The sequence below is a fragment of the Lampetra fluviatilis genome, chromosome 31 (assembly GCF_964198595.1).
Source record: "Lampetra fluviatilis chromosome 31, kcLamFluv1.1, whole genome shotgun sequence".
Lineage (NCBI taxonomy): Eukaryota > Metazoa > Chordata > Hyperoartia > Petromyzontiformes > Petromyzontidae > Lampetra > Lampetra fluviatilis.
Genome location: NC_136305.1, coordinates 9,120,398 through 9,135,568, shown reverse-complemented (window position 1 = coordinate 9,135,568; position 15,171 = coordinate 9,120,398). Strand labels below are relative to the sequence as shown.

The following is a 15,171-nucleotide window of genomic DNA, read 5'->3' as shown; positions in this document are numbered from 1 at the left end:
TGGTACTGCATGGCAGGGAGGTCACCAGGTTTTTGGAACCATACATTAGCACCACATCACTCCGCACATGCACAATCATCAGGAATGTAATATAAGTGCCCTCGAGGGAGAGAGGAAAGGTGATGTTTGCTATGGGGGTGCGCATAGGTGTTGACACATTCCACACTGGATTCCTGGAGCTGATGTTGGGTGTGAAAAGGTCCTTTACATCCGAGCTTTCACACGACCATATAGAACTGCCTAAAATAAAACCTTTAGAGAGGAGCCCATTCGTTGCGTATGGTTTGAAATGTCCTGAGGTGCTTGCACTTGAAAGCGTCCTTTCCCACGAATCAGCCAGCAGCCTCCTTGTGGTTTCTTACAGCCTACAGTGTGAATGTTTAAATTCTTTGGTTCTTTCGGTAGTTACGTAGATAGAAATAATAAATAAAAACATTTTATTTAGAAAATAATACAATGAAATTAATATTTTTATTTTATTGTTTTCTATTTATGTGACTACCGAAAGAACCAAAGAATATGAATTCCTGCAGTCACGAAAGTTTTAACAAAAACATTTGCCTTCTTGGTTCTTTCGGTAATATAAATATAAAACATAATAAAATTCTCACGACGTTTGTGGCCGAAACGTCGTGAGAATTGTATTGTTTTATTATGTTTTATTTTTATTATTTTATTATCTCCCTTCTACGTGACTTTTACCGAAAGAACCAAGAAGATGAATCCCTGCAGTCACGAAAGCTTTAAATCGAAATTTCAAAAATTTGCGTGAATTTTTCTTGAATTGGCCACCAGATGGCATCACAGCTACTCGTAGAACGTTCAATGATCGGCCGCCAGGTGTCATCGCAGCCATCCGCAATGCTTTCACCACCCCATAAACTAGAAATTAGATCTGTGCGATTGCTTCGTTTGATACATATTTGCTGTCAAATTAGTTCGCATTTAATGTTACATTCTACTCCTATTGAGCGTGGTTTTGTAAGGCACCTTTTAAATGCCTACAAAAAACTTCCCCTCGCAAATGTGCCCGATGTTCGTCATACGGTTTCTTGGAACTGCCCAGGCAGGGTTGCATTTCACATGTGCAGTATTTTCATAGGCGACCTCCTGAACTTGCCAGGTGTTACAATCGTAGGGGTGCGAGATGGTCAGGAAGTGCCAGTGTTCAACTTTCATCGTCTTGTACGTAGGTTTTCTGCAGTGAGTCCAGTTTTTTTACCCCACATGCCATTCAACGTGATTGGCCAAACATCCCCACGCAAGGATAGTTCTGATTCTCAAAAAAGTAAGGCTATCCTGGCATTAATTGGCATGTTGTAATTGGTCAAATGTCCAGTCCACCAAGTGTCAAACTGCCTGCGCGGTGAAGGCAGATTGCTCTTTGCAATGATCGATGACTCGGTCAGAATGTGTCCATCTGTTAGTTCTCTGCGACAGCAAAAAAGGGACTTTGACTCGTGCAGGAAAAGCCACCAGCACATTTTTCTCATTTCTAGATGCAATTCTTACTCCGAACACTGACGGACGACTGCAATGGCTTCATTTGCGCCAGGGAATTCAACCGAACCCAAAACATCGGAGGAATGAACCGGTTTAGAACGCGATTATTTTCGGAACGAAAACCGAAACAATACCTATTTAAAATCAACCAAGGGGATGATGTTTACCAGTTTAAAACACGCAGCCTGGATGGTAACAACTATTTTAATATGCTGCAATCTGCAAGCCAATAAATAGCCCGACAGGGTCACATTGACCACGGAGCCTCTGGCGTTCAGTCAATGGAGTGAGACGTCATCATAAACACAGAGCCACACACACAGAGGGTTGAGAGTGAGAGGGTTACAACACTCCCCGGCACTCAGCGACATAAACACACAAAGACAAATAGATATGTACACACGAAGCAGAAAGGGTACGGGTTTCGATGGGGGGGAGGGGGGGGAATGTGCGATATTTAACAGTAAAGTTTCGCGATGAATGAAAGGCCACCACGAGCACATTCAAATAGTCATAAAAAAAACTGTTTGACACGTAGGCTTACGCAACCAATTTTATCTATAATAGAGTTTTTTGGGTTTAATCGCGTTAAGTATAAATGTGTCGTTAAATCCGCCACCACCCGACACAGTAAATTAGTACGGTTTGTTACGTAAACAAAACGTGCCAGTTTATTACTGGGCACATCACACCAGTGTGTCGGGAGAGTAAACCCCCAACATTCGGGCCATAAGGGCCGTCATCTCTTAAGTCCTGCGGGAGTGCTTAGGAGGCCTTCGGGCTTCAATTGTAACCAATGAAGCCTTTACATGTGTAGTGGCATAGCGCTGGCTGCTGGCTCAAAAGGGGGACTGCGTTGTACGGCAGTACTGACGTCAGCAGGCGACGAGAGACGCAAGAGGGGGACATCTAGGGGGGAAAGGTCACAGAGTGGGGGGCCATCGAGAAGCCTCGGGAAGCCGCTAGAAGGTTCCAGAAAGGGGGCGTGTCCGGGGCAGGGCGAGGCCACGCTGAGAGTATAAAAGGAGGCCCTGTGAGAAACCTCGGGGCTGTTGCCGGAGTGAGATCCCCGTTGCGCTGTTCAAGAGCGTTGCCATCGTCACCTTCACTCGATATTGCGCTGCTAGATAGTTGTTGGCTGTCTCGGTTCAGCGCCGTCAGTGTTAAGACGGTTAGTGTTATGTTTCGGCTAGCAACAGTAATAGTGCGACAGTAGAGTGTGTACCCACGTAGGGTGTGTATTATACCGATGGTGCTCGTTAAATAGAATAAGTGCCTCCAAGTCTTATCGTCTCCGAGTTAGTCACTACACATGCAATAATAAAATCGAAACGACTCTTATGTAAAGAATTAATAGACAATAACATTCAGGAATATTTTGTATTTACTTACATTGCCTTCTTATTTCCTCTGCTTCAGTGACTTGACCTTGTGTGAGAGAGGGACAAAAACTCGCTGACCTTCTACTTAGTTTCACAGTGGAAACATCGCTGTTTAAATGTGTTCGGAGTAATGTCCGAGTTTGCGTTGTGAATCTATCCACGACGGCATATAAACGTAAATGTGGGGCGTTAATCGGACCGTCGTAAACAGACCACGTGCAATATTTACAAAAAATATTAACTCAACATTTTTACTGACATTTAAAAATACGCTCAATCAGTTTCATTGAATATTAATGTTTCACAGATTTCATGCGCTCAAAAAATGGGCTTAAAAAAATCCGGACAAATTATATGATGTATTGTTGCTGTGTGTGTTATTACTACCGTAACCGTGTTTGTTATATTGCATGTATAGTATGTACTGTGCTTTAGTGCTTGTAATACTGTAATACAAACACGATATGCCCAGCATTCATAAAATATATACTTTAACCACAATTTCATTGATTGGAATATAGAAAACGCTGAAGTTCACGCAACTAAATATCTCCATTTGTCTTCGCATCTTACTCTGTCTTTGCATCTCCCATTGCTACTGCATCTTCGTTAGCCTTTGCATATCCGTGTATCTTTTGATCTCCAATTTCACCGTCCATTGGGAGTATTTCAATGGCTTCAATAAACATTGCATATTTACTTTAAAAGACGGACAAACGATCAAAACAAAGGCCTCGCGTGAAGCTTGCGTTGTCGCCTGCAATGTAAGTTAAACGGGACAGGTCTTTATTTCCCGAGTTTAGAACAAATATGCACAGTTTCACCGGCACGCACCAGTTTGTTCACAAACGGATAACCGTTCTGAACCCTTCAATTCATTGAACTGTAACCGGTTCAATCTGTTTTAGGTGCACTCGAACCGCACCAGATGAAGCAACCTGGAGCCGCATACACGCCCGAGGGAAGAGGGAAGTCGGTGGTAAACAGGTGTCGAATCTGCAAATCCACGAGTGTTCACATTATGATGCCGATACTGTGCTTACAACACACTCTAAATGTGAATTTTAGTGTCTGTAAATCGCAATATTTCACCGTGGGCCTGCCGGTTTGCTTACAGGGCAGCTCCTATAAACATGTAGGCTGTTGCTAATGCGTGTTTAGTTTGGTCTTCTTCACCCGCACCTCCGATTAGTACGGTTGGCTAGGTACGGTGCAAAAGAAGTTCAACATACAGTACATGCATACTGTACATGCTACTGCACTCATTTTAACTCGGTAGAAGCATGGAAATTATCTAAACTAAAGCCTGCGCTTTAACCCGAAACCTCTTTGGAATATTTTTTTAATACGTATGGCAGTTAAATATGTAAAGGTATGCTCTTTGGTTCTTTCTGTAAAGTCACGTAGGTAGACAAAATAATAGATCACGACGTTTCGATCGCCACACAAGCAACCGTCTTCACCTGTGTTGCGATCGAAACGTCGTGATTTATTATTATTTTTTCTACCTACGTGACTTCAAACCAAAGAGTATGGATCCCTGCAGTCACGAAAGCTTCAAATCAAGATGTGAAGTTATGTTTGTTTTTTACGAACCTACTGCACCATGTTACATGTGCCAGTACAGCTAAAAAACAATGCAATGTTGGTGCAAGTGAGATTTGTAAGTTTGAACGCGCTACTGTTTGTTTACACGTGGGCTTCGGTGACTGCCAGAGCCTGTCTCTTCCTGTATGTAAATCTTCTTTATTTAGCCCTGGGGCAGGGTGGGGCTTGAGCCACACTTTTGGTGTTTGCTGCTGGTCTATCTGTACAGGTGGCGCAGTGATAATTCGGCTGGTGGCTAGCATCCTAGAATGGTCATGGTGTAAGTCTGTGAAATTACACATTTTGCTTGAGGTTGCACAAGTGTTCTCAATGAGCTCACCTTGACATTATCTCCGGAATCTCAAAGTAAAAATGTGCTGCTGAGATTTATTTTGACTTGTTGCCTTGCATTGGGGGTAACAGCAGTGGCAGGTCCCACCTCGCATGCAGATGTCCATTCACTTGGGAGTATCGGCTACCGCAATTCAATCCAACTACCCTTGTGTTTTCCATCACCATTAGGTTGCCTGTATGTATGTTGAACTTCTTTTGCACTGTACGTAGCCAACCGTGCTAATCGGCGCGGATTAGGTATGCCCATACCATGTAATTTACAGGGCTTGTTTGACAATATGTCACTTGTCAGAACACGTTGGCGAAGGTTAGCCAGGACCGGTTTCAGTATCACTGTGACCACGATTGTTGCCAGTGGCTGAGAATGAAAGTCGTGCGGTACGCGAACCATCCAGCCACCCCAGCTTATTCAGTTTGGAAACATCCAGTTCATACTTTGTATAAGTATACAAAAACAATGTCATACATTTTCTGGAGGAGCGAAGACAAAACAAAATAGCAAAGGTTCAAAATTTAATCGTGAATATATTTTTTTAAAAGTCGACGCTTTGAAGTTCCCATCAGCACACAATTCGTTTTTATGTGGAGCTGAAACGGAGAAAGAAGTTAGGGTTATAGCTGGGGTTAATGGTAAGGGATATAGCTGGGATATATAATTCCGGGCATTTATTCTTACTCATTATCTGTGGGAGCAGTAGAGTCGGCCTCTTTAACAAAATAGTGCCCATTCAGATTCATTATCCTTTTCAATTGAATAAATGGGCTTGTCCAGAAACCACTATCGGATGATCATTCACGACAGTACTAGGAGGAACAGTCAATGCTGTATAGTGGTACAGTCAGCACTATGCCTCCACTCAAATAAGGCTTCTCAGTCACAAGCCAGATGCCACTTTAGGCAATCCAGTCAGCACTACACAGTTTCTCGAGTCACCAGTAGGCCGGTTAGTATTCAGCACTGGTAGATGGCCCAGTCACTCAGTATGCTTATGAGACACCGAAGACGACACGAGATAGGCTAAGGTGCTGATGTGCTCAGTCATTATCAGATTGGTCAGTCACTCACCACGAGGCAGCCCAGTCACGAACAGGTTGCCCAGGAATTTAGTCACCAGTCGGCGGTCTGCATTGCCTAGTCACTCATTACTGTACAATTATACTGGTAGGAACCTCCTGGTTACACCAGCCCACACGGGATTATTGTGTCCGTCCGTCGTGCAGCGAGGGGCTGGGTGGGGAGGGTGGGGCTGGGTGGGGAGGGGAGGGTGGGGAGGAGAGGGTGGGGAGGGGCTGGGTGGGGAGGGGCTGGGTGGGGAGGGTTGGGGCTGGGTGGGGGGTGGGAGGGGTGGGGCTGGTCACCCCGTGGTGCCCTTATAAAACTCAACGTTTAACCTACTCACGCCGGCTTGTGCCCGCCCTCACAGTCGGGTATATTTGCGGAATACACCACGCCGCCGTTGACCCTGCAGGCCATTGACCGAGCAACCCAACGTTCCTACCAGCTCCCTCCGCAAGAATGTGTTGCTCAGGCACTAACACACCACAAGGCGTCTGGATTGCTCAATCACCAACAGGCTACGCAGTCACGACCTCGCAGTGTATGCTGCCATTCAGTCACGACTAAGATGTCTGTGCTGCCCAGTCATCGCTGGGCAGTCTAGACTGCCCAGTGCTAGGCTGTCCAGTCAATCGCCAATGGTCATTCTGAACTGCCCACTTCCTATGGTACTCGAAGACCTAACCACGACTATCAGAATCTATATTTAGACGAGCTGCGAAGCCTTTTCAGAGACGTCCAATACTGACTAGATAATCGTTACTGCCCATTCAGTGACCGCTTGTCAATTAACACTGCCCAGTCAAATTTTGATTTAAAGCTTTCGTGACTGTAGGGATTCATATTCTTGGTTATTTTGGTAAAGTCACGTAGAAGGGAAATAATAAATAATATAAATATGAAACAAAAATTCTGAGAATTTTAGTGAGAATTTGTATTGTTTTATATTTATATTATTTTAGTATTCCCCTTCTACGTGACTTTACCGAAAGAACCAAGAATATACTGCCCAGTCAGTCACCGAAAAGCCAGTCCACACTGCCCAATCACTCGTCATTAGACAGCCTGCACTAAGAATGGCCCATTAATTCACCAGCACGATGTAGACAATACTGCCCTGCCCCACGAAGCTCAACGGACCGGACAGCTGCCCGGCCCGTCACCTCCCCTCTGTGGCTGTCAAAAGCTCTCGCAGTCGGGCACCCCGAATGCGCTGCTTGCTACTGCTGGGCGGAGCGTGCGAGTCTCGTGGGCAGGTCTAGGGGCAGGGCCAAGAGCGGCAGGGGGCAGGGGGCTCCTACCCGGGTATCGCACGGCTGTAGGGTAGGGGATGTGCCACTGCCGTCCGTGGTTGTTGTTTGTGCGCCGAGAACTCCTCCCGGAGGACATCGTCAGGCGCTCTACCGAGCCGTAGCTCCGGTGGCTTTTGCGCTCCAGCAGCTCATTCAGCTCCAGCAGCTGATCCAGCTCCAGCAGCTGATCCAGCAGCAGCTGCTGCTGCTGCTGCTTGGGCTCTGTGTCCGCGTGTGCTGGGGGGTGGTGGGGCCGGCTTCAGGTTAGTCCAGCACGCACACGCGCTGTCGTCCACGTGGATTTAAATGCCCGCTCACCAATTTGCACTGTTGACACTTGCGTGTGTGTTGTTATTGTGTGTTCATCACGGCGCTCGGATGTGTGAGTGTGTGTGAGTGTGCGTCTGTGTGTGTGTATATGGGCAGCGGTGGTGTAGCGGAGAGCGCTGCGCTGCGCTACGAACCCGGTGACCCGAGTTCGATTCCCGCTCACGGCCAACACCAGTGGCGATTATAATTATCTGAACCGGTCTTGGGTCTCCCCTAGGTCGACTCAGCCTCAAATTAGTACCCGGTGCGGTGTGTAGACATCGCCACTGGGGAGACAAAGGCGGCCGGGAGTGGTGTTGGCCACCCACCCCCTCGTGTGCCGTCCCGGCCTTCATAGGTACTCGCTAACAGCACTTGCCCCAAAAGTCTCTTCAGGCTATACGGGAGATCTTTGTCTTTGTTTTATGCACTTGCCCCAACAGTCTGTTCAGGTTATAAGGGGGATCTTTATCTTTGTTTTATGCACTTGCCCCACCAGTCTGTTCAGGTTATAAGGGGGATCTTTATCTTTGTTTTATGCACTTGCCCTCAACAGTCTTGTTAAGGCGAACACGGGGGATCTTTGTCTTTGTACACATCCACAGGAGTATTGTACACGGATGTTTGTGTTGGAGTGCTGTGTATTCGCGCACACACACACACAGATATGTATGCTAGGTGTGTGTTTCCACGTGTGTAGGTGTGTGTGTGGAACGGCTCGGTAGCGTAGTTCGGCACTGTGCATGGCGTGGTGGTGTTCATAGGACACGCACGCTCCTGCGTTGCGAAAATAGTGATTTCATGCATAAGGATGACACACTGAACCACAACACCCACCCAGCCACCCTCTTACTCACCCACTGACACACCCCACGATATCTCTTATACACCAACTCACACCTAGGAACGCGCCCATCCATAAGCCCCATCCACCCACACACGCATCCACCTATTCACCCATCCACAAATTCACATACTCATTCACTTTCACCTCTACTTTCAATTTACACTTACGCACATTCACTCACCTGCTCACTCACCCTTCCACTCACTTGTTCACCCATTCACTTATTCATACACGCACTCCACCAATTCGCATACTCGCCCACGAAAATTAGTACATTTACCCACCATTTAACCACCCTATTCATCATTCTCATCTATGCAACTACTCCACCTACACACCCTTTCGTACACTCGCAGACCCACAGTCATTATTATTATTATATTATTCTTTATTTGCATAAAAAAGACACGTGAAAGACAAGCAGTGGAAATAAAAAAAAAAGTCTATAAAGGTGTACAGGTGAGGTTGGAACCCCAAGAGGGCTTTTATGAAAACCACACCAAAAAAAAGAACAATGTAGCTACAAAACAGAGTGTTCAATCAATTAAACAAAACTAATAATTACAATTAAACATTAACTCAATGTAAAAAAAAATGTTTGTTTTTTGTGTGCGAATGTGTGCGTATGTATGTGTGAGTGTGTGAGAGAGTTTGGCTACGTGGAGGAGACTACTGGGTCGCTTTGCTCATCATACCCATTCGCTCACATCTCGCTGAACGTCCACTCTGTCACTTCTCTGGAGTGTGTGTTCAAGGGGGCCCTGTGCGTGCTAAAAGCTGACTTGAAGCTGACCCCCCCCCTTATCCACTGTAGTGTTATACCGTGTGTGCCTGCCCTATTTTTCCACTTTCGCTTTCCGTGTTCGTTGCTCGAGATCACTGGGTTATAAGGTTCCTCTTCGGTCGATGCTTTTTTGAGCTGTTTTGAAAGCGGGAGTAGTGTGTGTGTGCTCACGAACAGGTGTTCATCCATCCGCACGCGTGTGTCTTTATTGTAGTACGTGCACGCGCATGAACACAAGACTTCTCACCGTACACTGTGCTCAGGGCTTCTCAGACTTTATTCAACTAACTCCCCAGAGGTATTTAGTTGAAGCCAGCATAAATGTAGTTCAGCGTGGTGACAAGTGGGTGTAGTTCAAACCATATTGCGACGTTATGTTCCATTTTCACTTGTTAATTAAGTTGCCAAAAATATTTAGTAATTTGTTACAAAAATGTCAGGAGCGATCACTCTTTAATTAAAACGTGTAAAGTATTTTCTCTTCTTCAATATGCGGTTGGAGTACTGCAATACAAATTCGATGGTGCATGTCTCTTGATTTTGCTACCCTATTTTTTTACCAATACAGCCGCCAAAGCAATCAGCTTCACTGAGGCATTGCTGTTAACTGTTTTTAGTACGTACCGTGTAATGTATACAGCAACTGTGTCCTGTCCGACCTGTAGTCAGTTTAAAGACAGGCTTGGTAATTTGGTAACTGCACTTAGAATGAGTTCACTTTATCTTGATAATGTGGTATCTGGTTTACTCGTGGGCTGGTATGCGAGCATTTTCCCATTCAGCTCAGAGCCACAAATTGGGGCTCAGCTGTTTTCAGCCCTCTGCTACATACCCAAAATAAACTTTGACCCTTTATAGCCCCACTGTACCCAGCATCTGCCACATCGCGGATACACTCTGACACGCAAACAAGCGATGCTTGCTGTAAGGGACCTAACTAATTGGGATCCACTAAGTGGCGATGGCAATTTACTCAAACGCTGCCAATTAAAACGAAACATTAACATCACAATTGCCGTTTGTGTGTGTTTTTTTTGGCCGCAGTTTATATACACCGTTCAAAGGGCACCACTGTTAAAGCAGCTTTGCGTGTGGATTCAACACATTGGTTTTTTGTTCATTTGCATATTCTTGTGAATGTCTGTCCCATAGGATCTCTTACCTAACCTAGCAGAAATAACGGCTTGGAAATAAATGCCACCTCAGTGGTCACCAACCAGGGTGGTCTGGCAGTCTGTAGCATTTGCCACCGGTACAAAGTTCACTCCCGACATTGCGGCTCCTGATAATCTTTGATTATCGCTGGCGGCCCTGGCTTCACATTTATCTCTGCGAAAGTAAAGATCTAAAACATGCTGGCAGCCCTCATGTGCCATTGTGTGGGGATAGTTCACAGAGTTGAGTTGAATAGGGCTTTTAAGGTTAGCCTAACACAATTTGCACAAATGATATTTGCAAAACTATTTGACAGCTATTGTTTAGTACTTGTGTTACGAACACATTTGTGAAATGTACTCATATTTATATATTTATGAGTACATTTCACAAATGTGCTACTGTGGGTGTAATGGCTTTGACACTGGCAGTAAAGGGTGGACCCTACAGTTGATCAGCAGGTTTGCGTGTGGTGGGGTAAAGTGTGGGCACCCCACCTTTTTGATTATTTTGCTGCTATAAATTTAAGCATGATATGCCACGTCATTGAGCTATCATATGTGGCCAGGTCACTTCCGAAAAAGAGTATATAGTTGAGTGGGCCTTACATGGTAAAATACAAATAGGCTAAATAGTTGTTTGAGGTTGAGTCGACCTAGGAGAGGCCGATGGCTGGTTCAGATGATCGTCACCGGTGTTGGCCGTGAGTGCGAATTGAGCTATATAGCTAAGTGGGCCTTAAATGGTACAATAAAATCAGTTAAACATTTCTAGTTTAGTTTCAAAATGTCTGGCTAGCATGGAGCAGTAGGCCAAATGCCCTATAGAGGGGCTCTCTAGAGCTCCCCTAGTGGAGGCCCTTCCACCACAAATCAGGTGAGTAAACAATTGCAGGGCTGCACCTTTACCTGTTTATGTAGCAGGATGCTGTTTTTTTTATATATACTATGATGCTTTTGAGGATTAGTTGTGTGCAAGGCGAGCAGCAGGTTTTGAAATGTGCCTTGTGTGCCTGTGGCAGGTCTGTCATCGTTGAGCAGCAAGGATGTCAGACGACAGCAGTATGGAGAGCGAGAAGAACAGCGTGGAGGAGGTGCAGAACGCGAACAACAACAACATCGTCGACAAGACGAAGGAGGACGATACTCAAGACGAGAACGACAGCACGAAAGGTTACGGCCTCAATGTACGAAGAATCAAAAACATGTTCTCTGTGGACTCGGACCCACCAGAGCCAAAGAGACCTGTGCTGGCACCACGGCCGTGGTCTGCTTTCATGTCGAGGTCGAGCGTCGTGATGGAGTCTACGAGTCCCAATGGGAGGCACCGCAGCACTGGCGGTGAGGCCGTTTCGCCGTGTCACTCTGAAAAGAAATTCTGTGGTACAAAAAAGATTTTTGAAAGCGGCACAACCACAACACCCGCCGCCCTGCCTTCGCCTGTTCCGAGGGAAAGAATGACGCCCTTGCCCCTGTTGACATCTTATCCTGAGGGGAAAGACACGTTGGATCACTCCCCTGTGAGCAGTAGCTGGCGGTCGTCGCCTGGTGCTCAGTCCGTGTCTCCCAAGACAGAGTTTGCGATGCCCACCGCGCAAATTCGAAAGTCAAGTGGAATTGAAAGTCCAGGTGATGACCCTGCACGCGAGCGCACGAAAAGTGACAAGCTCGCACCCATATTTGGGCACCAGGTGAATGCTGGACCAATGTCCAAAAGATTGGAAAGATTTCTTCAAGATGATGATGATGTTGACGATGAAGCTGAAGATGTGTTTCACGCTGAAGAAAAGGAAAAGGTAATTAAAGCGGAGCTTCATCACACCAGGGACAAAGGACCCGTGGAGAGTAACATTTCTCCAGTCCTTCAATCTCAAAGCTCATCTTCTCCACCCATCGCACAAAAACCAGAGATTCTGCCACGGGTTGCAGCTACTGCCACATTCGCGTCACGTCCAGCAAAGGTCTTAACTTCACCGTCCACCGCTTCAACATCGCCAGTTTCTGGCTCCGAGTCACCAGTTGTCGACAAGCCATCGCCAACTGTGATGAAGCCATCGCCAACTGTGACGAAGACATCGCCAACCGTGGTGAAGACATCACCAACTGTGGTGAAGACATCACCAACCGTGGTGAAAACATCGCCAGCATTGGTGAAGACATCGCCAACTGCAGGTTTGCCAGCAGTAGCTTCTTTCAAGACATCACCAACGTCTATTTTGACATCGTCGACTTCTGTCCTGGCGTCGCCAACAGAAGACGAGCCAAGATTTGGACAACCGCCTATAAGTCCATCTTCACGGGAGTCGTTCAAGAGAGCGAGGCAGTTCAGTTTAGAATGCCCGAGGCCTTTCAGATCACAGCACGACAGCCAGGGTGTCCGCTGGAGTCGGATAGAGGTGCCGCTTTCTCCAACGGCCATGGACACCAGCGGTGACTTTCCTTCAGAATTTCCAGCAACCGATCTAACCACAGCAGTTTCATTTGCCCAGAAGACATCAGACACAACAAAGGTGGTCTCGCCTAAAAGTAAGGCATTCGAAACAGACCTGGCTTTTCCGAAAAGAAAGATATCCGAAACAAAAACTTGTGCTGCGTCTGAGACAAAGATCGTGAAGAGAGAAATGGATTTGCCTGAATGCAAGGTACCTGCGGCAGACACGGCTTTGGCTCGAACAAAGACATTGGAAACTGAGATGACTTTGTCTGAAAAAGAGATGTCTAAGAAAGAGGAGGCTCTGCCAGAAAGTAAGGTGTCAGAAACAGATGGCCGTCATTTTAAGAGCAAGCTATCAGAAGCAGAGGCATCGGTCATTAAAAAGCAGCCCGACGTGGAAACTCACTCTGTCACTGGGGTGGACACTAAGGTGGAATATGTTCGCAAAACTTCTCCTGGTGTCTCGTGTGCAGTGTTTGAACAACAGCATTTTATTAGCACAGATGCCACGGCAGAGGCAGGTCCTAAACAAGAGGCCATGAAAGACAATGACCTAAAGAATGCACATATTCTGGACAAAGTCCAGGCTAGATCCACATACTTTGAAATCACAACTGACAAACCGGTGAAAAAAGACGAAAAGCAAGAGCCCTATAAAAGAAGCGTCATGCTTTCTGAAGAAGTGGATACCGCTGCAAAAATCATTCTAGATGAGAAAATGCATGCACAGAAAGAACTCCTCGATGAAGAAGATCGAGATTATACTCCGATTGTAGATGCCCACGCCCAGCTTTCAAAAGTGTCCGATGCTCCTGCAACAACGGTGATTGAAAGTAAAATGCATGCGCAGAGGGAAGTTATTGACGACTCTGATGATGACGACGAAGAGTATACGATGGCCGTAGAGAATCAGGTTGAGGTCAGCCGAGTAGAGACGGCGGCCCACGCGGTAGATTTGAAGAAACCTAGCCGGGTTTGCTTGCAGAAGCAGACCAAGGCCTTCGTCGATGGAGACACCGAGTTGGGGCTTGGGGTCGAAGGTCATCGGGCAGCACAAGAACTCCGGGGAAATCTGGAGCCTCAGCTGGTGGCCGCCGCCGCACCGACCCACTCTGCAAAGAGCTCAATCAGGGTAAGTGCCACGCTTGCCTTTCCTGATGGCTGACTGCTTGCTTGGGTGTGGCGGGTGGGGCAGTCGAGATTAATTGTGTGTTGGGAGTCAATATTAATTTGATGCCTCGCGGTAATTGAACAGATCGAATTTGACCGCGGTCCTTCACGGTCATTTTGCTACGCACGCGCTCTGATGTGCAAAAGCAGTCACAGCTGCGGCTCGTTTATTCTAGCCATTCTTGATTGTGAATTTTTGATGATATTCAACCCAAGTTCTGGAATCAGTAAAATGCCCACAAGCTTGGGGGAGGGGGGGGGCGTATGTAAGCTTGCAGGATGTCATCATAATGTTATTGGTTCCCATAGTCCATGACCTGCTTCAAAGGTCGCGTGGCATGACCCCGCTGTGCTTGCTGGCCATGAGCGATGCTTTGATAACATCTATTAACTCTGGGCCAGAGCCATCGTCACTCTGGCCCGAAGTAATTAAAAAGTTACTGACGTTCGTTGGAGTTGAAAAGACAGTGCTGGTTTTATTTTTTCTGATTAAAAAATGAAAGAAAAACCTCGCTACGTACACTGCGGTTGTGCAAGGATAAATAAAAAGATGTCATACTATGGGGCATTTGGCCCCAAATGAGTGTTTTAATAGATAAAGAATTTTGCTGTGCATTAAATAATTCTGTAATTTTGAGTATTTGAATTTGCTCTGAAAGTAAAATGAATATAAGACTGGTGATTTTAGAGTACAGTATCTACGGAATAAATAATAAAATATACCATGTAGTTTAGAATGTATGTTATCCATCGTTGCGTAACATGTTTTCTCTTCATTAAAGTACGCGTGTGATATGTGAAGAAAGCAGTAACTGTGCTTGCATATGCCACCTTATTTTAAGGAACTATTAATTCAATGTTGCACAATAGAGTCGTCTTGAACCGCCTTGCTTGACTATTTAAGCCCTGGCATTTGTCCACATCAAATGAGCCAGCAACTTACAGTTTTTGGCCACACCAAAGTCGTTTACGATGACTGGGAGCGGATGTTACTTGTCGAGAGAGAATGATTCACAGTATATATTATAATAACATAAAAGAAAAAGAAAAACTCCTTATGCAAGTATTAAAATTTCGATTTAAAGCTTTCGTGACTGCAGGGATTCATCTTCTTGGTTCTTTCGGTAAAGTCACGTAGAAGGGAAGTAATAAAATAATAAAAATAAAACATAATAAAACAATTCTCACGACGTTTCGGCCACAACGCAAGCAGCCGTCCTCAGGCGAAGGATGAGACACAGCTCCTAGCTTGATAATGTCTCATTCTTCGCCTGAGGACGGCTGCTTGCGTTGTGGCC

General features: G+C 45.9%; 1 protein-coding gene across 3 annotated transcripts in view; it reads left to right on the top strand.

Annotated features, from left to right (window-relative positions):
- Positions 1-7,245: 7,245 nt before the first annotated feature.
- Positions 7,246-15,171, top strand: part of LOC144943522 (uncharacterized) — a 139,367-nt gene continuing 131,441 nt past the window's right edge. For all 3 annotated transcript variants that reach the window (XM_078871050.1, XM_078871049.1, XM_078871048.1), the window contains exons 1-2: positions 7,246-7,438; positions 11,292-13,835. In XM_078871050.1, coding sequence (XP_078727176.1) covers positions 11,316-13,835 — 2,520 coding nt within the window. In that variant the 5' untranslated portion in view covers positions 7,246-7,438; positions 11,292-11,315. The remainder of the gene's footprint in view (positions 7,439-11,291; positions 13,836-15,171) is intronic.